Here is a 23,334-nt window from a genome sequence, read left to right on the forward strand (position 1 = left end):
TGTTTTATTGGGTAATATTGGGGAACAGTGTGTTTCTCCAGGGCCCATCAGTTCCAAGTGATTGTCCTTCAATCTAGTTGTGGAGGGTGCAGTTCAGCTCCAAGTCCAGTGGCTGTTTCATTGCAGGGGGTGCAGCCACCATCCCATGCGGGAATGGAACCAGCAATCTTGTTGTTGAGAGCTCACTCTCTAACCAACTGAGCCATCCAGCTGCCCCTCTGGAGGAAGCTCAGTGGCAGCTCATTGTCTTCAATCTAGTTGTGGAGGGCACAACTCACTGGCGCGTGTGGGAATCGAACCGGCAACCGTGTTGTTCAGAGCTTGTGCTCTAACCAGCTGAGCCATCTGCCTCCACCACATAATTTTCTTTTTCTTTTTTCAAAAACGATCACATAAAATGATGCACAATCAGGGCGCGACATTCTGCCTGGCATATGGTGAGTGGACAACAAATGTTGGCTTCTATGGTTATTACTCTTTTATTTTGCTCAGCCACATACAATCATTGCACAGTATTTTACCCTTATCTACTGTAATACGTTCTCACTCTCTCATTTTCTCTTCCTTCCCTGACTCTCTCCTTCTTCATCTTTTTCTCTCTGCCCTTGTTGTGGCCAACTCCACAACCATCCTCCAAGTCCTCTCCTACTTTTATTGCCATCCTTTCAATCAATAATTTCCTCAGGCAATTAGTGCCAATGGGTATGTTTATTTTTAATTCCTGTAGAGTAAGGAAGTGTTTCCTATTAAATGTAGTTGTACATTATCAAGTTTAAATATAAATCATTAAATCACTATATCAATTTAGACTAAGAGGTCTGGTCTGACAGTATGAATGCATATCACCCAAATATCATCGCTTATGGGGAGATTCCTCTAATCTTCAAGAACTGATCTGCCTGTGGTGTAGCCGACTGAGTCTAGAACGTAGAGAAAGGACTGCTTCTGCTTCCATGGCACCATTTTGTAATCACAGCAAGGATGCATATGACTCAGCTCTTGGCATTTTCCTTCAGTCTCCTCTACAAAATGTGGGCCATTTGGGTGGCATCTTGGCTCCTGTTGATCTCATTTCTTTGATCAATCCAGAAATTTCTGGTAAGAAGGCGTTTGACACCTCCTCCTACAGCACTGTTTTCTGGAAGTGAACCTGCACTTACACGGTCTCAAAACTCAAGTGACATCCTGTTTCTGGGGCTCTGGAGCATCTCTCAAAGACATTTGCTGTTAATGCCTCAAAAGATGATTTAGAGCTCATTTTCCATGAAAGAATTCCTTAGCACCGGAAATTAAGGTCTGCCTCCGATTCGAAAATCAAATTATAACCACAGAAACATTTTTTCAGGAAATTGGAATTTCCTGGTTGAAAGAAGTCTGATGTCAAGGAAGTATCTGCACATTAACAGTATTTTAAGGGAGGAACAAGGAGGCTCCACATGGTTGTTGCAGAACATAGGGTAACAGTTATTCCAACTGGGCCTGGTTCGGCCATGAGTCTTTAATGTGTGTTAAAAAAATGTGAGATAAAATTTTTATTTTTAATTCTCCATAACTACAAGATGGCCTCAGTTTCCCATTTTTAAAAATTTGTCACATTGCTTTTTCAACTTTGACATTTTCTCTTTTTAAGATTACAAGCTGTAGGGTGAGAGTTGGTTATAACCTTCCCTCAAATATGGAGTCACACTCTATAAAACTAGGGTCACTGCATTAAATAATAACCCACAAGTGGAATAAGTTTTCTGATTTGCATTACTTGTACAAAGGCTTCAATTTGGGAGGCATGACGCTAACGAATAAAGTGGATGCTGCAGTAATTTTACTCACGAATGTTCGATTACAGGGTAAGTTTCAAATTCAGAACCACATATAGTGGCCCTTTGATTAACCTTTTCTCACAAAGACTCCTCAGATTTCTTTTTTTGTGAAAAGGAAAGAGCAACACGACTCCAGTTATTCACAGGCCACGCAGTAAGAAACAATAAATACTAGGAATTTATTGGCAAGCTTTGGATCAGGCTTTATGTGTTTGTTAGCAGATTTCGAATGCATTTCTGAAATTGGATGGCCAAGGCCAATTATCAAAACAGATTGCATCTCACTGCCCTCCTGCTGGCTTTTCTAGTTATCCTACAAATGGAATTTAGATTTCTCCAATTGACTACAAAATAGCATTTGGCCAAATATTTATGATCACGTTTTCTGTGGTCTGGTTTTAAAACAAATCAAAATTGTGAAATCCTTTTGTGTCAGTTTTGTCATTCTGAAACTGACCCCTGATAGTGAGTTTGGGACAATGCCTGAAAATGATGAGATGACATCAGATTAAGCATGTTTGTTATAATTTTATTTTTCTGCTTAATTTACAGGTGTTAGAATATGTGGTCCAAAGGACTTAGAAATGTATTTCTCATTCAGCTGAATAATCCACAGGTGGCCTGGCTTCCAGGGCTGCTGGATTCTGGCCCCCACCTGCTGGACTCCTCCCACTATATCAAGTCTCTCCTTCCGTCCTTCCCAGCTGACAGGTCTTTTCCTCAACGGCCAATCCCTCCACTTGTGTTTTGGATCCCATCTTCCTGTTCTTTCTCTAGGTCTTTACAGTAGTAACAGCCTGTTCTCTATTTCATAACTTTAGTCTCTACTTCCAACTGAATCCTCGCTTTAGCTTTTAAATATGTTCAAGAGTCTCCCATTAAAAGTGAGTGTGCTTGGCGCTCTCACACTGCCCCCGGTACCCTACTATATCCCTCCCCTCCACCTCCAAACTCCTTCAAAACTTATTAGGACTCACAGCATCCACTGCCTCACCACCCACTTACTGCCTAACCCGTTTCCATCTCGCCTCCGCCTATTGTCAACACCTTTCAGTGAAGTCACCAGTTAGGTCCCTGCAGTAAAATCCAGTGCACACTGTCCAGGCCTCATTCTCCTTGAGGTCTTAGCATCATTCAGGGCAGCGGGTCACTGGCTTCCTTTCGAACCATTCTCTCTTTCCTTGCCTTCTATGACCCAGCCCTCACCTTGTTTCCTCACTTCCTCTCTGGCTACATCTCGGTCCCATCTGCAGACGTGTATCCCGCTTCCCAGCCCCTGTATTCACACCTTCCAGCCACTGAATTTACTCTTTGCTCTGGTTTATCTCACCTATGCCCAAAGTTTAAATGATCACCTATGTGAAGTTGAGTCATAAATAGATGTCTCCGTTTTAATCCTCTGAGTCCTTCCTGATCTATAGATCCAGTTAGTTTCTTGACATGTGCACTTGGCTGTCTCAGAGATTCCTTCAGCTCAGCAGTTCTCAAACTTGTTCATCTACCTCCAAACCCAGTCCTATTTCTATGTTCCATTTTCGTTAATGGGCACCACCATTCACCAGGCCCTGCTAGCTTACCTCTCACCCAATCCATCACGGAATTCTGGCTATTTCTTACGTCCTGACTCTCTTCTGAATTCTTCGCTTCCCTCGGTTTCCACCCTAGTCTAAGATAGCAACGTCTCTCATGTGGTATATTGCATTAGCCTGAAAAGTGGCTTTGCTGCCTCCAGGATGATCTCTACTGGGCAGAATAACCCTTTCAAATGCTAATATGATCGTGCCATCCCCTAGATAAGACATTTCAGAAATTGCCCTCTACACATAGGAGAAAGACTAAAATTCGAACTGTGAGTGACCCGGGCCTGCGTGATCTGGCTTCCATCTCAGATGCTGGCTTTCCCAGCACCACCTCCCGCACCTTTCTTTCTATGCTCCCACCTCTTTGGCCTTTTTCAGGCTGTGCCATTCTCTCTTGTCACAGAACCTTCTCCCATGCTATTCCTTCTGTCTGGATCATGCTCCTACCCCTCTACTACTTACGCAGTTGGCTGCTGTCTTCCTACAATAAAAGCTTAAGCTTCACATCCTCATGGCACCCGTTCTGACTTCTCTTGCTTCTCTCCTTCTTGGCACTGATCATGGTTATAATTTTTCATTTGCTTGTTATGATTGGTGAATGTCGGTCTTTCCTGCTAGACTCAATTCCACAAGGTCATGAATTATGTCTGTTTTTATTAATTTTTATGCCTCTAGTCCCAGGCAGAAAAACACAATAGTAACTGAAGTGATATGTGTAAGAGGAGAGATTCCTTACGTGGCCCTATAACATTTTTCTATCTACAAGGAAACTGTGTGTAATTACTGTTAGATTTGGGATGTCTTGAGAGTCCGGTGAAGTGGCCAGCAGAAAGCTTCATGGTACACGTGAGAGGGCATGTAACAGGCTATTGTGTGTGTTCTTTTAGGGGAGGCTGTGCGTACAAAAAACTAATTTCCCAGAAGAAATAGATTGTCGCCTTCACTTTATTTCTTCTATAGATGAAGAATAACAATGAATGGAAAAAGTTAATTCAGGACAACTTCAGGTAAGGTCCACACTATGCCAAGAACAGAGAGAGTATATTACAGGACAGTCAATATTATCCAAGGTTGGCTTTGGAGAAATGCAGTGGGTGTTGTTCCCTACACAACGGGAAGCATAGAGAACGGAGTTCCAAGAAATATTACCAGAAGGAAAATCCTTGTGTTCCTAAGAGTTGGTCCCACCTTTTCTCCTGAGGCGGAGCATTTATTGTGTTCTACTGTCCAGCCCTAACCCATGGGACTTGAGAGAGGTCACACTATCCATGTCCCAGGAAGAAATTCCATGTGATCCATGCCAGTCATTGTGATCCAGTTTATCGTGTCAGTTACTGAATCAGATGTGGGCATTTTCACCCAGAGAAATGTCAGAAGTCTTCTGAGTCCCTTTTTTGATTTTTTAATTAAAATGTATTGGGATGCCAATGGTTAGTAAAAGTACATAGGTTTCAAGTACAATTCTGTCCTACAATATACTCGTGTCACATTGTGTGTCCACCACCCAGAGTCGGTTCTCCTTCCATTACCATATATTTGACCCTGCTTACCCTCATCTACCACCTCTCTCCCTCCTTACCCTCTTGTAACCACTAAACTATTGTCTGTGTCTATGAGTTTTTGTTTCTTTGTCTTGTTTCTTTGTTTCTTTAGTTTTATATCCCACATATCAGTGAAATGAAATAGTTCTCGACTTTTTCTCTGTAATTTATTTCGCTTAGCATAAGAATCTCAAGATCCCTCCATGTTGTCACAAATGGCACTATTTCCTCTTTTCTTACGGCCCAATAGTATTCCATTGTGTATATATACCACAACTTCTTTATCCAGTCATCTATCGAAGGGCACTTTGGGTGTTTCCATGTCTTGGCCACCGTAAATAAAGCAGCGATGAACAGCAGAGCACGTATTTCACTCTTTGTAGAGGCACATGGGATAATAGTCCTTCTCCTCCCCTCCATGCTGTTGTGTCTGACTGCTCTGGCAAGTGTTACACCCGCTTGTGACAATGAGGAGAACTGGCCTGCGAAAGAGTGACATGCTGAGGATGGCTGAGAGGGAAGACAGAGCACAGGGGTGGCAGGCTAACCGTCCCCATTGGGGGGTGGGTGGGCACGCACAATCTGCTGGACACACAGATACAAGGTCATGTGTGTGGGTGTGCACAAGAGAACTTTGTTCTGTGCTTCAGTTTCCTTCTACTTTTTATTTATGTATAAATAAATAATCTCCATCATGGAACAGTCTTGTAGCACTGTATTTCAGGAATAAGAGTGGCGGTCAATCACTTTCATCAATTTCATTTACAGGTGAAAGAAAGATTGTGGCGTAGAAATCACTGAAAATTCCCTCAGCCTGTCTCATGGTCTTCTGGGTCTGTAAAAAGAGAATTACTGTTTATCCCATGAGAGTCATTTCAGGATGACTACACCTGTCTCACCTGGCTCATTTTGCTTTTCCAATATTCTCGTTCAGGAGTCATTTACCATATTTTCCTCGGACATTTTCTTGTCTGCTACGCTCAAATGAGGCTTTACCTGTTTTCGTAAACAATTTTACCACCAAAGCACCTGTATAATTTGTTTGGCAATCTTGAATCTTGGCCTATGATGTCCAAGCAAGGAAACCCATCTCTTAATCATATGTTAGATTTCCCCGCGTGATTAGCTGTCCTCCTCTGCCTCTGAAGTTCAGAGTTCCTAGAGATACCAGTAAATCCTCCCCCTGGAAGGGCAGGTTCTATGTAAGTTGGTCACACCTGGAGACAAGTTATATGATGGAAGGAAATCACATTTATTGAGCACATACATGTAGTAGGTACTGAATTAGGCCCTTAATTTCTGTTATTTCATTTAATTCTCATAACTCTGTGAAGTATGAATTTTCCACAGTTTACAGAAGGGGAAATAGAATACGATTGAATGATTTGCCCAAGGCCACACAGTTAGAAAATGGTGGACGCAGACTATGAGTACAAACCTCTATAACAACAAAGTCCATACACTTTTACCTAGAGCAGGGCAAGAAATTAATTCCTCTGAATGAGGACTGGTATATATCAGCCATGCTGATGAGGCAAGGGTGACTTCAGTGATATCAGTGCAGGTGTGAAAGGAACACCGCGGGGATGAGCAAAACAGTCCTTTCAGAAACAAGAGACAATACGGGAAAGGTAGGACTCCAAACTTCCACAGCAGTGATGTCTGATAGAACTGTTTGTGGTGATGGAAACGTCCTATGTCAGCCCTGTCCCACCTGGCAGCCTCTCACCACATTAGCTATGCAGCAAGTACAGTGTGCGGGGGTGGGGTTGATGGCGAGACTTTGTCAGCCCTTCCTAACCGCGTGGATTCCTTTTCCCTCTTGTTTACCCGATGAGCAGGGGTCGCTCTACCAGTTGTTAGTTTTCTTTCTCAGAGTAAATTGTTCCTTATACAGCTGTCAATGTGGTGTGTATGTGGGGGGAGATGAGTTCAGGATATTCCTACGTGGCCGTCTTAAACCAGAACCCAGTCCAGCAATTTCGAAATGTCATTGCCCTGCTTTCTGGCCTCCATAGTGTCTGACGAGCAACATGCTGTGCATCTCATTGCAGATCCTTTGTACTGACTGGTTTTTTGTTTCTTTGTTTGCTGCTTTCCAGATTGTTTGTCCGTGGCTTTCAAGAGTTTGGTGATGTGTGTATGAACCTCTTTGATTTATAATTTTTGGAGTTCATTAAGCTTCTAGAATATGTAGATCTGCATCTTTTCTCAAATTTAGAAAGTTTTCAGCTATGGTTTCTTTAAATATTCTTTATGCTTTCTTTTCTGCTTTTACTTTTATTAGCATTTATTTGATGCTGAACTCATTCCCGGGCCATAAGTTTTAGTTTCTTCACTTTCTTCTCAGAGATCTTTTCCTTCTGTGCAACCTCCTCTTCTGGTTTAGGAGCAATAACAATCTGCTCTTTCTCAGTTAGGATCATCTGTGTGTTGCAGGGAGAGCTCCTGTATGGGTTAATACCCCCCTGAGCTCTGTAAGTTCTGGGCTGCATCTTGAGAGCTTTGTTCACCCGGATGTGTTCAATGACCAGAGAGTCTACATCTGAACCCTTAAGTTCAGCATTGCTCTCTGCATTTTTAAGCATGTGCAGTGAAAATTCTGCTCTCTTTTTGGGTTGGACTGTGTGTCCAACCCTATTGTTTGGCCTGGGCACACCTCCTAACTCCGCCGTCATAACGACGGGACAGCACACATTGCTTTTGTAATGTGACATCCTTTAGATACTTGGTGACTTTTCAGATATGCACACCCTTGTTGGCCTGGGCAGTTTCACGAGTGTTCTTAAAATGAACAGGTAGATGCGAACCTCTTGATTTACATGATTTTGTGGGGTTCTCTGAGTCAAGCGAGTAGTGAACCATTTTCAGAGGTGACCTCAGGCTGCTTACGGGAAGAACTCGTAAGTTCTTTTTTTTTTTTTTTTTTGTTTGTTTGTTTGTTTGTTTCTGCCTTCTCTTCTTCTGGGATTCCCACTGTATGTTGGTTTGGTTGAACTCTCGGGCTCTGTGTATTTTCTTCATCCTTTTGCGTTTTAGCTCTTCCAAATGAATAATTTCTTTAGGTCTATTTTCCAGGTTACAGATTCTTTATTCTGTTTATACAATTCTGCTATTGAAATCCTGTAGGGAGCATTTTAATTATTATACTTCTCATCACTAGGATTCGTATTTGGCTCTTTTTAATAATTTCTGTCTCTTGATTGATATTTTCTGTTTGTTCACACATTATTCTTATGACTCCCTTTAACTATTTCAACATATTTGAGATACATGATTAAAAATCTTTCTCTAGTAATTCCAATCAGTGTGCTTCCTCAGAGACAATGACAGTTAACTTTAATTTTTGTGTGAATGGGCCAAATTTCTTTTCCATGCTTTGTAATTTTTCATTGAAAACTAGACATCCTGAATATTATCATGTAGTCTTTTCAATCAAGGTTTTCTCCCTCCTTAGGGTTTCTGTTGCTTGTAGGTTGTAGCTGCTTGTTTAATGAACTTTAGCAACAATTTTACAGGTCTGTATTCTTTATCATTTGTGATCTCTTAAGTCTCTGTACCTGTAGCTCCTGTTCAGCTAGTGTTTGACCTAAATTTTCTTGAACATTAGAAACAAAAAATAAAAAGAAAGAGAGAGAGAGAGAGAGAGAGAGAGAGAGAGAGAGAGAGAGAGAGAGAGAGAGAGATTTAATTATATTTTTAAAATCCTAAATTTTTCTGGCTTTGCAAATCTGGGGCACTCCTTCAGTGTGTAGCCAGGCCATTTATACGTCCTCCTTAGCCTTTAATTCCTGCTACACTGAGCCCTGAGATCAGCCAATGGTGAAAGCTTAAGAGTTTTCTTGTGTCTTTCCTGAGCAGGCATTCTGCCTTGAGGATGTGTGTGTCTAAGTTTCCAGCACACATGAGTGCCTTTGAATACCTCAATTTTACAAAGACACTCCCTCTCTAGCTCTTCACCCATGGCTTTCACTGGTCTATTGTGTGCCTCAATCTATAATGTTTTGTCCTTACTGGCTGTGGGTTGTCAGTTTGCCTTCCATTGCTTTTGTTGACTTCCTGCCTTTTTTCACCATGAGTGAGTTCTGAAGTATTCAAAAGGGGGCAGTGCTTTGTGTCAGTCTTCTAGCTTTCAGACAGGTTAGAACATACAAATAACTCTTTGTGAACAAGGTCTGTTCTGTGCCCTCTGAAACACAGCCCCGCGTCCCACATCAGGAATACAGGCCCCCTTCTGGAAGACCACGACCAGCACTGTACTTACCAGGCAGAGGGTTGAAACAAAGGCAAATGAAAATGCCACAAAACATTCTATCATTTTAAGTTGCTTATTTTTCCGCCCAGGTTTAGTGTTCACTTTGTTGATGTAAAGCTTGGCTTGTTTTCTAGAGTTCTGTCAGTGTTGATTTTGACCATTTTATGTAATTTTTTAAAGTTTCTGTGGTGAAGCAAGCTCTACGATTAGCCTCTTCTCTTTTGTGCGCTGATGTGAACCCAGATATATTTTTCAGTGTTCTGTGAGTTACATCCAGGGCCCCAAACCAACAAATTCCAGAACCAAAGTAAATTGCTTTGTTACAATAAATCTTGATTATAATGAAGACTTTCTTAAACTCCAGCATCAGTTTATAAAAGTTTAAGATAAAAAGTAACTAAGATAAATTTTGAAATCTGAAAGATTAATGAGGACCACAGTTGTATATGACATGTTCATTCTCATTCCATCTTTCAAATTTCTGTACTTTGTGATGTAAATTTTTCAGAGAATGGAGAGACTAAAATATATGATTGGCTGTTTTGACATGACTTGACTAGTTGAGGTGTTGACTTTCTCTAAATGACCTATATTTTAATGTTCAGTAGACAATGGGAGAAAAGATTTGAAGGTGGAACACCATAAGACTTCAGTGAATAGACTTGCAGATGTTCCAGTTACCAAGAAGGCAATCGTTTAAGCAGTTTATCAGAATGACCGAAAAGAGTCTAAAAACCTTAGATTTCCTGGAACCCAGCAGTCTAGATTCTGATTTAATAGGTTTGTAGTGAAGCTGCAGAACCTTGTGACTAAAAATTTGCTGATATAATTCCAGTGCTCAAGTTGATTTGGACATCACTGGCAGCAAAATGGCCAATTTCCTGAATTTTCAATTCACATAGTATGGAAGGCCTCAATTAGAATTATTATACTTAGAAAACCATCTATATGCTTGCTGAGGAATTCACATCTCCCTTGAAAAGGATCATGAGCAAGGAGTAGTTTACTGTATATTTGAAAGGCGCAGATTTTTCCAGATTTTATCATCAGTTGACCTATTTAGTATAAGTTTTGTCATTTCCAAAATGTCAGACAATTTTGAAATAGTTTAGAAGCTCAATATACCATTACATGCCATAGAATGAAGTTCAATTTGGAGCATAACCTTTTAAAAAAGTCTCACTGTTGTTCAAATGCATCTCTGCAAAACAGTAAATATGGAACCCTAGGATAAATTTGCATTAGGGTCTGTCTGAGGTGAAAGCATATAGTCAAAGAATAACCATCACATATGAGTGTGTGTGAGACAGACGAGATGGGGATATCTTAGGGATGGTCGAGGAGGTGCTGTCCAGAAAAGAGTTGAAATTCTCAGGATAACAGAGAAGTAGGAGTGAGAGATGTCCAAGGAACTTTCGAAAGCACTCACGTGAGGGTGAGTTTTATATTCAAGCCCAGAGAAGGCATGTATTAGACCATCATGGCCGCATGTGTGACTTAAGAATTTTCCTGCTCCCTATCCTTTTCTCATTGGGCATATTCCCACCCAGGAACCAGCTTGTCAAGATGGAGAGGAGAAGAATCTACGGTTGGAGAGGAGTGGAAAAAAAACCACATGTTTATCCAACTAATTACACAACGGAGTGTTTTTATTCCGCTCACCCCCATGCTTTTTTGGTTTGTGTTCTAAGAGATGTTGTTTCCTCTCCAGAATAAGGAATTTATGCGGCAATTAATTAGTGGTACCCACAGTGGCCACCTCCCTATACCTATTGGGGCCACGTTTCTCCTCCTTAAAACTAGGCCAGAAACCAGTATTCACAAGGGACGGGGTTGGTTCCCTGCTTGGCTTGGGCTCAGCTTGTGCTCTGACAACCAGAATACCTCTGGGCCCTGCCCCAATGCTGGTCTCATCTTAGTTTAGGGCCCTGGATCTCAGGCTTACAAAACCTGTGACTTAGGGCCAGTTGTGTGGCTTGGATCTGACCCCTGCGCCCATACTAATCTTTCTTCTAGATGTGCTCCCATCTTTCCTTTGAGGACCCCAGTGTCTCTGACCCCTGTTCTGACTGACGACTGCTAAGAAACCCTGTGGGGTTGCCAAAGAGCTCCTTGCCCTGACTCCATTTCTTGCTTCTGGTTCTAGCCTTGCTTCTGGTTTTAGGCTCCCTTCAAACTAGGATCTGACTGGGCTTTGTATCTGCCTCTTACACAACCCTAGAGGGACTGAAGCTCATGTCCTGGAGAGAGAGGCAATGTTCTCAACAACAGAGTGTCAGCTGATTGTCATTGGTGCTAATTCAATGCCAAAAGGATATTCAATTTGTGGTGTGGTGAAAGAGGGAAGTTATTCAATGTAAATAGCTCAATTGTGATACAGCAGAGCTATGGTGAAGCTCAATAGTGTTACAGCTCAATTAGGAGACAGCACGGCTGTGCGTCTGCATGGCTTTGAGATGGTCCTGGGGCAAGGCCCCTCTCTTGCTTGATAGTTCTGCTCTGCTACAGTCTGCAATTCCAGGATCTCCTTTGTACAGGTCAGCTCAGATGATAGGAACACAGTGCAGGCAGAATGTTCAGTTCAGTGTGGGAGGCACGCAGCTTAGAGCAGGCTTCTCCCTGAAGGGCAGTTTGCCTGAGAGGCCCCTGTTTAGAAATGGCTGCTAGGCTCTGTTATCATAATTGAGCTCAGGTAGCCATCAGGAGCCCTTCTTGGTGGGTATCTTCTCAAGATCACCAAAAGTAGCTGCTGGATGTATTGCCCGTCTCCACCCTACCCAAGAGTTTCCGGGAGAATTTCCAAGGAAGTCAGTTTGAGCTCTGACTACTTGCAGATGCTACCCAACAGGTGCTGCAAGGAGCTCTGTAGGGCAGCATGTTATTTGCCCGTAGCCTGACCACCCCCATATGTGTCCGTGGCCTGTCCTCTCAGGAGCCCAGTTAATACAAGGAACATGTTAAAGGCAAATAATATGTGTGCCTGTCTTACATGATCCACATTATTGGAAGACCTTAGCTTCTTCACAGGCAAACACATAGAAATCACACAGATATTACATGTGTTGTGATGGACATCTTTTTCCTTCGTGGGACTCATCCGGTGGCGTACTTCTCAGGGAAGGCTTTAATGACCTGCTTTCACCTAATTTGTTTTTTCTAACTACAGTTATTTCCCTAACTACACATGTCATATATACATATCTGTTAGAAATAATTATATACAATGAAAATTGAAAATAAAAACTCCAAAGCCCTAAACCATCTTTCTATCCCATTCCTCTCTTTGAAGAACACGGTAAAAAGTGGGTGTTTGTCCTCACAAACTCTTTCTGTGCATTTACAGGCATATCAAAATGCATGTAAATATATATTTTCATAAATATTATTGAATTATTTGTATATGAAAATTATATTTTTGACCTAAGATGTACAGAGAGCTTTCCATAACATGTAAGTGCATATAAATTTATCTTCTTCTTTTAAACTGCTCTATAATTTTTCCGGTGTGTGGGTGAAACATTGATTAATGAGTCATCACCTTATGGATAGACCTGTGAGTGGTGTAGAGTCTTTTACTGACATAAGCAGTGTCGAATGAATGAATGTCTCTTGTTTAGAGAATAAGAACTGAGTGTATGAGATGTTTAGAGAAAAAGAACTAAGTGTATGAGATAATTTTTAGAAGTAGGTTTACTAGGGCAAAGGGTATCCTCCTTTTAAATTTCTACAACTGTTGATTAATTAAGATCTGTAGAAGTTGTATCAATTGACACCTTCATAAGCAGTGTATGAGGTTTTGTTTTGCTATAGCCTATCTCAGAATGTCAGTCAGTCAAGTGTTTGATTTGTTCCATTGGCATATTATTTTGGTTTTATTTTTAATGTATTGCTTAGAATCATCATATTTCCTCTTTGGGTGAACTGTCTTCTATCATCTTCTGCCAGTTTTCCTTTTGGATTGGGGGGATTTTCTTCTGGAGGTATAGGAACCATTTATATATTGAAATGATTATGTTTTGATGTCTTTTGCGTCATGAGCCTCCACCCTGCCTCACCCATATTGCTGCTTGCCAAGGCTGTGTTTTCAGTTGAATTAACTAATTCTTTTCTTCTATGAGCTCTGGATTTTGTGTCATAAATGACAGACTTTCCTTTTTTTCTGTTGTTATAATTACCTACTTTTTTGCATTTAAGTATTGATCCATCTGGGGAATTCATTTTACTGAAATACATGAGGTAAGAATCAATGACATTGAGTGCTTGCTGTCAACCAAAAATTGTGTTCCCTTTCCATAATATAAAACTGAAATTGAAACATGACAGCCACATCAAGGATGGATTTTCAGTCCTTTTGACTTGAATGTGTGACCGGTAAACAATTATAAAATATGTGAAGAAGTGGTATGTGTCACCTCCACGCCAAGACTTTTAAAAAGTTCTCTGTCCGGTTCACCATCTAGACGTAGGCAACAGAGGATCCTATTTGAAATATGGCAACTTAAGTTACTAGAAACTCGGGTCTCTGAATCACCAGGGGCAAGATAATTGCTCAGTGACCCGTCACATCTTCAGTGACTGTCACATGAAGGAGAACTACCCTTCCCTTGTGATAAGCCACTAAAATCTTGGGGCTTATTTATTAAAGTGGCTGGCCTGGCTTTACCAATAAAGAGTCCAATGAAGAGATAGGTGTCTCTAACCACTCGTGTCTGAGCACACTTTATTTTATTTAGTGAGTGTTCTGCCCACTGCCAGTGAAAGGGAATTGTTAGTAACCTAGCATCTGTAAAGGACCTGGAATGGAGGTGGTTTATCAGCGGGTGATTTTCAGAGTTAACCACACATTCAAGTGAGAATTCTGTTCAGTGCACCTGTGTCATCCACATGAGTAGACCAGAACTTGGCAGAATCTGAAAGTAAAAAGCAGAGGTATATCAAACCAGTCAAAGCTTCTTATAATACACCTATTAATCATAATAATGCATTTCAAAGACGACATCTAGGACAAATTTAAATTAGAGTTGTATACCAGGACAACAGTAGAAAACCAGTGCTGGCTGAAGGCAACAGAGTTACCGATTTTTAGGAAATTTATTAATGACCTGTACCATCCAAAATAGGCAACATTTGTCAAGACGAATGGAGAACCAAAGATTTTATCTGCGGAATACATGAAGAAGGAGCTTGATGAACAAATACAATGCCTAAAGTAAGTGGACCACAAATATTTGGTGCTTAAGCTGAGGTTGATTTAAAGCATGACTGTATGAACTTTTCCTCTTGGCTGTCTGGCACGAGCCAGATTTTACATGTAGTTCTTTGAAGAACTACCTTGAAAACCAATCTAGTGCCTTACAGTAGTATTGAAGTACTTTGTGAGTGAGTCTTCTATTCATTTTTGCTGCAATCTCTTCAAAACCATTTGTGAATCTTTAATCAAGGGATTCAATGAAGGGAATACCTTGGAAACTGAAAGTTTTGAAGCCTTTAGCAAATTGGAATTATTAAAAAGAGTGTGTAAATAGGAAGCCATTGAATTTGTCACTACCAAAGCGAGGAAGGATGTGAATTAAGCACAGAGAGCTCCGTGTATCTGGTTGAAGTTTGAAATGTTATAACTGTGTTTTGTAATTCCCTCCCTTTTGAGAAGAATTTTTTGATGAGCTTCCTGGGGATGAATTTGCATTTGTATTGAATGGAATGAAATAGAAAAGGCCTGTTATTTTGCAACATCTCCATTTGGTTTGGCAAAACATTCAAGATAATCAGAAATAGAAACAACTTATTTGCTGAGTTTTATGCCATAAAATATTTGTCTAAGAATGACAATGGCAATGAAATAATGAAGACAGTGATGACGAAAATATTTGGACCGAAATATTTAAACATTTCCACACATAAAAGCATAAATAATAAGCTCCACATAGTAGAATTTCCCTGAACTTACCAGGAATCTCACCATCGGTAGAAACAGCACTTTTTTTTTCAATAAAACCTGAAATCTATGTAATTTTACTAACAATTGTCACCCCAATAAATTTAATTAAAAAAAATAATATGGGCTACAGAGAAGTGTCAATTAAAGGCGTCAATAAATTGAAATTCATTAATGATAAAATGCAAACTTGAAGAATATTGCCATTTTATAAACCAACTAAAAATAACAAGTTGGAGCACCAGAAAGTGAGGAGAGACACAATGTGGCAAGAAAATATTTGAGGAAATAAAGGTTAAAATATTTTCAAATATGATGGAAAATATCAAACAGGTTCAACACAAGGGAAATAGGAAGTTATTTTGAAATGAATGGTAATGAACACACATCTTATGAAAATTTCTGGGTATAGTTAAAACTGCATTTAAAACAAAATGTGTAACAATGAAGGCTTTCAGAGAAAAGAATAAATGTTTAAATCCAAAGCTTGAACTACCACATTAAAAAGCTTGGAAATGGAAAGAAAATTAAAGACAGAGTAGAAAACAAGAAGAAATAAAGAGAAGAAATCAATGAATCAGTGAATGGAGAAATCATAAAGAAAATTCAGAAAGCCAGAATTTGGTTCTTGGAAAAATATGATGTCATCAATAATCCCTTGATCGAGACATAAAAGGATATAATACACATGATCAATGTCAAGAATTGCACAGGAGACATCACTGGGAGCTTGAAAATGATGCTAAGAAAATAATTAATGGCCACTTATGAATACTGGTAAATTCCTTGTAAGATAAGACATACCTAAACTGACCCAGTAAGAAACACGACATCTGAACGGTCTTACATTTTGCTAAAGAAAATGAATTTGAAATACAAAGCCTTCCCAGAAAAACTGAAGGCCCCGATGATTCCACTGGTGAATTCTGCAAATAGTTAAGGGAAAAATGAAGAAACGATATTAATTATTCATCATAAATTTCAGAAAATAGAAGAGGAGGATTATTGACCAGCTCATTTCCTGAAGGCAACATAACCCTGATATCAAAACTTGAGAAAGATGTTACAAGTAAATAGAAGTACAGACCCATATCTCTCATGATCACAGGAACAAATATTGACAAAATAGTCACAAAACAGAGCAATATTGAAACTCATCACATGACATGATCAAATGTGAGTCAGCCTAGGAATGCAACGTCGGTGCCATATTAAGAAGTGATTTGACATAAAGAGAATTAGATTAGAGTAAGAAATGACATGATAATCTTAAAAGATGGATGAAAATTGTGTGACAGAATTCAGTATCTATTCATGATCAAGCATCTCAGCTTACTCAGAATAGAGAGGATCTTTCGCAACCTGATAGAAACCGCTATGAAATACCTCCAGGTAATTATTATACTTGATGTTTCCCATAGAGATGGGAACAAGGCAGGGATCCTGCACTTAGTATGTTTTCCACGTTTTTCTGGATGTTTTAAACCAATGTAATAAGACAAGTAAGAAATAAAGATTATATCAGAGGAAATACAATGGCTTTTATGTGCCCTTCCCATAGTTGTATAGATATACTACTAAAATCTGCAAGAACTAATAAGTGAACGTAATCAAGTTACACTATATAAGGTAAGTTTACCAAAGTCAATTGTATTTTTATGTACTAGAATAACATGGAAAAGGAATTTAAAATTAGTATTATTCAAAGTGCCATAAAAATAAACAATACTTGGAAGTAAATACGCCTAAACCTAGAAGATGTTCTTGAGACAAATTAAGGACATAAATCAATACACACGTAGACCATGTTCACAGGTGGAAGCATCCATAATCCTAAAATATCTATTTTCCAAATTGATCTGTAGATCCACCATAAACTAGTCATGATCCCAGAAGGCTTTCTCTCTCTCTCTCTCTGTGGCTCTCTCTTGTTTGGATAAATTGACAGGCTGATTCTAAAATGAATATTTAAATCTAAGGAACCTAGAATCGCAAAACCAATTTGGAAAAGAAGAAAAATGTTGGACAACTTACACGACCTAATTTCAAGAATTACTGTACAGCTTTAATCTTCAAGGCAGTGTGGTATTGGCTTTAGTACAGATAATAAGATCAGTGGTCAGAAAAAAGCCACACTTAAATTGTCAACTGATTCTTTGACAGAGGTGCCAAGTTAATCCAAATTAATTAGGGAAACGATAGTCCTTTTACTAATGATGCTGGAAAAAACAGACAACTATTATGGAAAGAAAATGAATCTCTTTGCATACTTTGTGACAAACACAAGTTTATGGATCAAATGTAAAAACAAAAGTACCGTGTTTCGCCCAGAATTAGACCTAGCTGGACAACCAGCTCTATCGCATGTTTTGGAGCAAAAATTAATATAAGACTGGGTATTATATTATATTATATTATATAAGAGCCGGTCTTATATTGCAGTAAAATAAGACCGGGTCTTATATTAATTTTTGCTCCAAAAGACGCATTACAACTGATTGTCCAGCTGGGTCTTATTTTCAGGGAAACACGGTATCTGTTTTGAGAACAACACAGGGATGAATTTTTTTGTAATCTTGGAATAGGCAAAATTTTAGAGAAGACACAGAGAGCTCTAACCAAAAATGGAGAACAAAGGGGAAGAGGAGGAGAAAGAGAAGAAAAATGGGATTTCAAAACTTTGAAAACTTTAGTTCATCAAAATACACCTTTAAAAGAATGCACAGCAAAGCCTGAGATTGAAAGAAAATGTAAGTTGAGCTTTTACATAATAATGCATATTGGACGTATAATGAAAACAATACTCCATTCAAGCATAACATATACAAATCTGAAAAATACTCTTCATCTAGAGTAAAACGTTGTGTCATGTAGAATCGTATCTTGCTAAATTTCAAAGATCGAAACATTTCTGCACTTGGAAACAGCTATGTACACTACTTAGGAGGTACATGATGTATAGAAGCACTACCGAAAACCTGCACTCGGGGTTTGTGACAAAAGGGCCAAAATATTCTCCCGAGCATCAGAAACAGTCTTTCTCTGCTGGAATCCATTTTTGAAAACTCAGAAAGACGCAACAGCTAAAATTGGACTCTTTCCTTCTGAAATGGTAGATTAGAAAAATAGTAGATACTTTTTCCACTAGATGCCAAAATTACGTAGTGATTAAGGAGAAGTGATTGCTAGTTCATAGCATTTTAGGTTCAAATGTATATGCAACTTAAAAGCACAAAAACCTAATAGTAGCCTTAACGTGTTGTAATGTAAGGGTTTCATCCCAAGAAAGTTGTCAAAGCTATTATTGGTTTATCCTTGATTTTTAGCTATAATCTTCCATGATTTATTTCTAATGATTTATATATTTTCTTTAATTTGTTTCACTTGACGTAAGGATGTTTCTCAGACTGTCTAATGATGTCTAGGTTTAATAACTGTATTATGTCTGTATGATCTATGCTTCTGGGTATTGGTAAATTCATTTTTATATTTCCTACTGTTTTATAAGGACAAAAAGATGATTAAATACTCAAATATTGGCAAAATCATTGTACAGACAAGTGTCGTGACACTGCCAAAAATGAACAGTCAGCAGTGTGGTTAGTTATGAACCGATTAACTTAATGCGAACACACGTTTGGAAAGACAGTTGAAGGATTTAAGTGACAAATTTAAGGTGGGTTTTTAAAAAAGTGTTTGAAAATCAAACATCGGCTATAATACTACTGGTCCAGTCGTCACAAATTGACAAGTGAATATAATACCAACTAAAAGGATTGGAAAGGTGGATCTTTTCTGGCCATTCTAGACTGAATAAATTGGTGAAATCCTGAGGCAAAAGGAGCAAATTTCCTTTCTTTCTTGACATGTATACTGAAAAGAGAAAGAGATTTCTAGTTCCACAGGCCTTATTCACAAAGCAGATAAGTACAAAGTATACTCCAATTTTTTAAAGTAGATTTTTGGGTCTAAGGTGATAGATATTGAGGTTGAAAGTAAAACATTTCAAAATACAGAAGAGTTATCTCTGGGAATCAAGCTTTTAAATGCTTGTCTGTTTTATAAATCGAGATTATTAGATTTCAGTTTAGGGTACATAAAGTTGTTTTTTTCCCTTCTCTCATTTATGGTTTTTGCTTCTCCCAAGTTCTCTGCCTGTTACATCTCTGCTTTCTTAATTCAGGAAATGAAATGTCCTATTTCATTTTGCTCAGACCACCCAGCAAAAGACTGGGCCAACGCCCACCAAGGTCAGAATGGAACTCAGCGCTGCCCACGAGCAATCTCTGAAACTTGAGACACCTGGGCCTTGCACGAGCGCTCTGGGTACCTTTGACCTCAGCCACGGGGCTTCTGTGCGCATGCGCAGTGACATCAGTCTCTGACCTGTGCACCGTTGCTTGGTTACAGCCATTCTCTGGGCTGAGAGATTCCAAACTTCCTAACTGCCCTGCTGGGATAGTGTGGCGACAGGGAGTTGGCTGCTCTAGAGTCTGCTGTTGGTTGGGCTCGGGAGAAAAAAAGCGTAAGTGCTGAGGAGGTTCTGAAGCCCTTAGGCTTGGCCATGAAGAAGGTTATTGGCTTCGGGCTTCGGAAGGTTTTCGGAAAGAGATCACAGAGCGATGGTCTTGGCAGGCAGCCTTGGACTGGAGATGGTGTCTCCTTGCGGTCCGGGTACCACATCCAAGACAGAGATCTCCCCAAAATCCACAAAGCTGCCTGCAGGGGCGACGTATCAGAAGTGAAGAGGCTTCTCTCGCGCCATCCAGAGAGATTGAATGACAGAGACAAGCAGAAGAGGTGAGAGGGCCTGCGAGGCCAGTGGGCACGGGCGGGCCTGGAGGAGGCTGGGGGACCTGGCAGAAGGGCTCAGCGGCCCGGGCTCATCCAGGTGGAGCTCAGCCCTCCTGTCACCCAGGGCGCTGTGCTGTGTTCCCTCGCGGGTGGGGACCTTACCCGGGTGCCAGTGCCCAGGCCGACTTTGTGAGCACCAGGAACAAAATCTCAAGGACCCGTCACTCATAATTCCCCTTATAGAGCACTTTACTGACAATGCTAAAGCGATTTAACTAAATATCAATAATAGAAATGAAAAGAAGTATATGCAGCATTTTATTTTTGATGTCCACAGTTTTAGACCATATTGTTAAATACTATAGAAAAGTGCTTAATGAGAAAACGAATTCCCATAGTAGATCAACTTGTGGGCTAAAAATTCTTCAGCTAAAACCCAGTATCCGTTTTCCATCAGTGTCCACCCAGGTATGTACGGTGTTCACTGAGGGGCCTTAGAAGGGAAGCTTCCAGGGGCACATGCTGTGGGCTTGCCTAGGAAGACTCGTTTTCTCCCCGTGTGTGCTCTTCCTCTAGGTATCAGTTTTACATAAGCCGGCTAAACTCAGGGCTTTACAAGTTTGGGTTGCACGTGCTGTCTCTTTGATTGTGGTGATGACATTAAGAATCGTTTTGCACAGTAGACAAAGATTTGCCCTTCTAGGTGTCAACAGGTGCTCTATTGCCACAATTTCTTTACTAAGAGCTGAAAAGAGAGATAAATGATTGGAATATAGCTGAAAATGCCCAAACACCCTAATATAGGTAGGATGTTAGAGCTTGATAGTGACGGCATTTCACGTTAGTAGAAAAGATGAATTACTCATGAATGATGGAGAAATACCTGTTAAGTATTTGGAGAAAATTCGTTAGATTTTCATATCACAAAAATAAGTTCCAGATGTACTATAGATAAAAACTTATAAATATACGAAATGAGGAACGTACCAGAAGAAAACAGAAATGCCTATTTATACATTTTTTTATGTTGGCGAAGACTTCAAAAGCAAGAGTTCAGAAGGTTGGTTGAGCAATATAAGAAATCAGTAGTCTCTGTATATCAGAAAATAATATTAACAAAATAAAAGAAAATGTACTTGCAAATTATGTACGGCATAAGTATATCAGGGAAAAGTGTATCTTCGTTTTATAGAGAAGTGTCTGAAATCAACAGAAAAAACGCACTCGAATTTTGAATGGGACCAAGTTCTTTCTGTGTATCTATAAGTGACCAATACTTAGTGTCCCAGGTGAAAAAAGGAATTCAAATTGAAAGAGAGATGACAACTTCTTTTCCATCCTCAAAGGTTGAGAAGATGAGGAGCCATGGTACTTGTACTGCTGCTTCAAGTTTAAGTTGCTTCTGACTTTTCAAACGGGCAGTTGGTGATAAGTACCACATTTAAAAATGTGTGTTCCCTTTACGCATCAATTCCAAGTACTAAAATATCTTTATGAAATAATTAGATAAATCACATACAATTTGTTTTTCTCAGCACTGCTTACAATATCAATGTATTGTGAAGAACTCACATCAAGGGATTTCGTAAATAAATTGCAGTGCATCCGTAGGATGGAATTACCTGAGACCGTTGAAGGTGGTATGGATGATACATACATGCTCACATGCAAAGATGTACTCTGGTAGATCGGAAAAGGAGAAAAGCATTCCTTTGATTATAGACACACACAGACTACGATATTATTTTAGCCAAAAATATGTGCAAACTTGATATCTGAGTATTTGTACTGTGACATTTTCTTTTTAAAAAAATCTGATCTCTACACTGAACATATACAGAAATTCTAGTAATGGTTTATTATTAATAAAGTAATCCCAGGTAATATTTCATTATTCCCAGGTATATGAATCTTGTTCAGATTAAAACAATTTCTCACTTCTATTTTTTAATATATATTTTTTAAAGATTGGTATTTTTGGCAACTTTTAGCCTCTTCAGAAGTAAAGGCAGTCTTTTTATCTGTGCCTGTAGAAGTTCATGTATCTGTATTTCTGTACACACTTAGTTTTTTTTTTTATTACATAGTGCTTCATTACCTATAATATTAAATGATTTTTGATTAATCATTTTGGTTCTGTCTTTGTGGAGATCAAAAAAGCACATATAAGTGATTATTACTATTGCAGAAGTACTGCTTTACTATAAAAATGTTGTTTACAAATGTTGAAATCTCCAGCTATAGTTATCCATTCTTTCAATCCATTTATTCATCAAATATACACTGAATAACTGTTACGGAGCAGACACAGTCTACCCAGGACTCTCAGAATCTATCTCTCAGGCCCTTTTCATCCTTAAAAACTTTATGTTGCCCAGTAGGAGTGAAATGAAAAATTGTAAATGGAAGTATTTGTACCTAATCTCAATTGAAGCTTTTCCTCCCCCATTTCAAACAAAAGGATTTCTACAGTTAGGACGTTGTGAACAGTGACCAAATTTGCTGTTCAGCTAGTGTGCAATAGTATTAAATATGAATATTGATCATTGGAAATCATCCGATTTTCATATAATCTTTGAATCTCCACAGTCAATGAAATGAGCCATCCCTAGTCACTTGACTCCTGAGTCTCCTTTGGCGTCAAGTTTCTTGAAAATCAAAACAAGAATTACTTTGTGATTTTAGTCCTCTTTCCCCGTGATGCTCTTAAGAACGAACATTTATTTAGATGCCAACTTACGAGGAGAACTGTGGAAGGTCTGGTGTGTTTCCATTATTTCACTTCACGTCAGGCACCACGGGTGGTAGGATGCCCGTTCTTGTAAGTACCAGTAAGAAATTATTTAAATGCTGCCAACTATACTTTCAAGGCATTCTGAATTATGCATTGCCTTCCAGTGTCAGAGGTGTTAAAATATGAGAAAAGAAGCATCTTAGAACCACTGCAATGCAGTGTTCTTTCTTAATCCTTAAAACACAGCTGCAAAGTAGGTAGAATGATATCATTTTACTTAATTGAAATGTTGTCTTGTAAAGTAGTAGTGATGGTAATAATTCGGATAATATTACCAAACAGTTATTGAGTGTGTGTTTTGTGCTAGGAACCTAAGTAAACACTTTGCATAGATTCCCATTTAAGCCAACAACAGTGCCCTGTGATGTTAAGTACTATTTTTATCCCCATTTGTTGATGAGGAAATGGAGGCACACAAAGGCTAAGGGACAGCTATTAAGTGGTAGAGTTAAGTTAGGATCAAACCCGAGTTGAGCTGATTCCCCAGGGCATGCTCTCTGTAGTCGCTTAGGCTGCTCTTTCATTAGTGTGGCGAGTAACAAGAGCTCGTGAATGTTGTCCTTTGTGCAGAAGAAAACTCTGTGTTGGTTCTGAAGGCATTGGAGTAGTGTGTCATGT

The 23,334-nt window shown here is 39.4% G+C and overlaps 1 protein-coding gene across 1 annotated transcript in view; it reads left to right on the forward strand.

Moving 5' to 3' along the window:
* The first annotated feature begins 2,703 nt into the window (after positions 1-2,703).
* Positions 2,704-23,334, forward strand: part of LOC148759160 (ankyrin repeat domain-containing protein 26-like) — a 116,566-nt gene continuing 95,935 nt past the window's right edge. Inside the window, exons 1-3 of the mRNA XM_088793134.1 lie at positions 2,704-4,404; positions 14,314-14,402; positions 19,764-19,928. Of these exons, the coding sequence (XP_088649260.1) occupies positions 4,375-4,404; positions 14,314-14,402; positions 19,764-19,928 (284 nt within the window). The 5' untranslated portion in view covers positions 2,704-4,374. The remainder of the gene's footprint in view (positions 4,405-14,313; positions 14,403-19,763; positions 19,929-23,334) is intronic.

This window comes from Rhinolophus sinicus, chromosome 1 (assembly GCF_057876585.1).
Source record: "Rhinolophus sinicus isolate RSI-liver-muscle chromosome 1, RSI-T2T, whole genome shotgun sequence".
Classification (NCBI taxonomy): domain Eukaryota; kingdom Metazoa; phylum Chordata; class Mammalia; order Chiroptera; family Rhinolophidae; genus Rhinolophus; species Rhinolophus sinicus.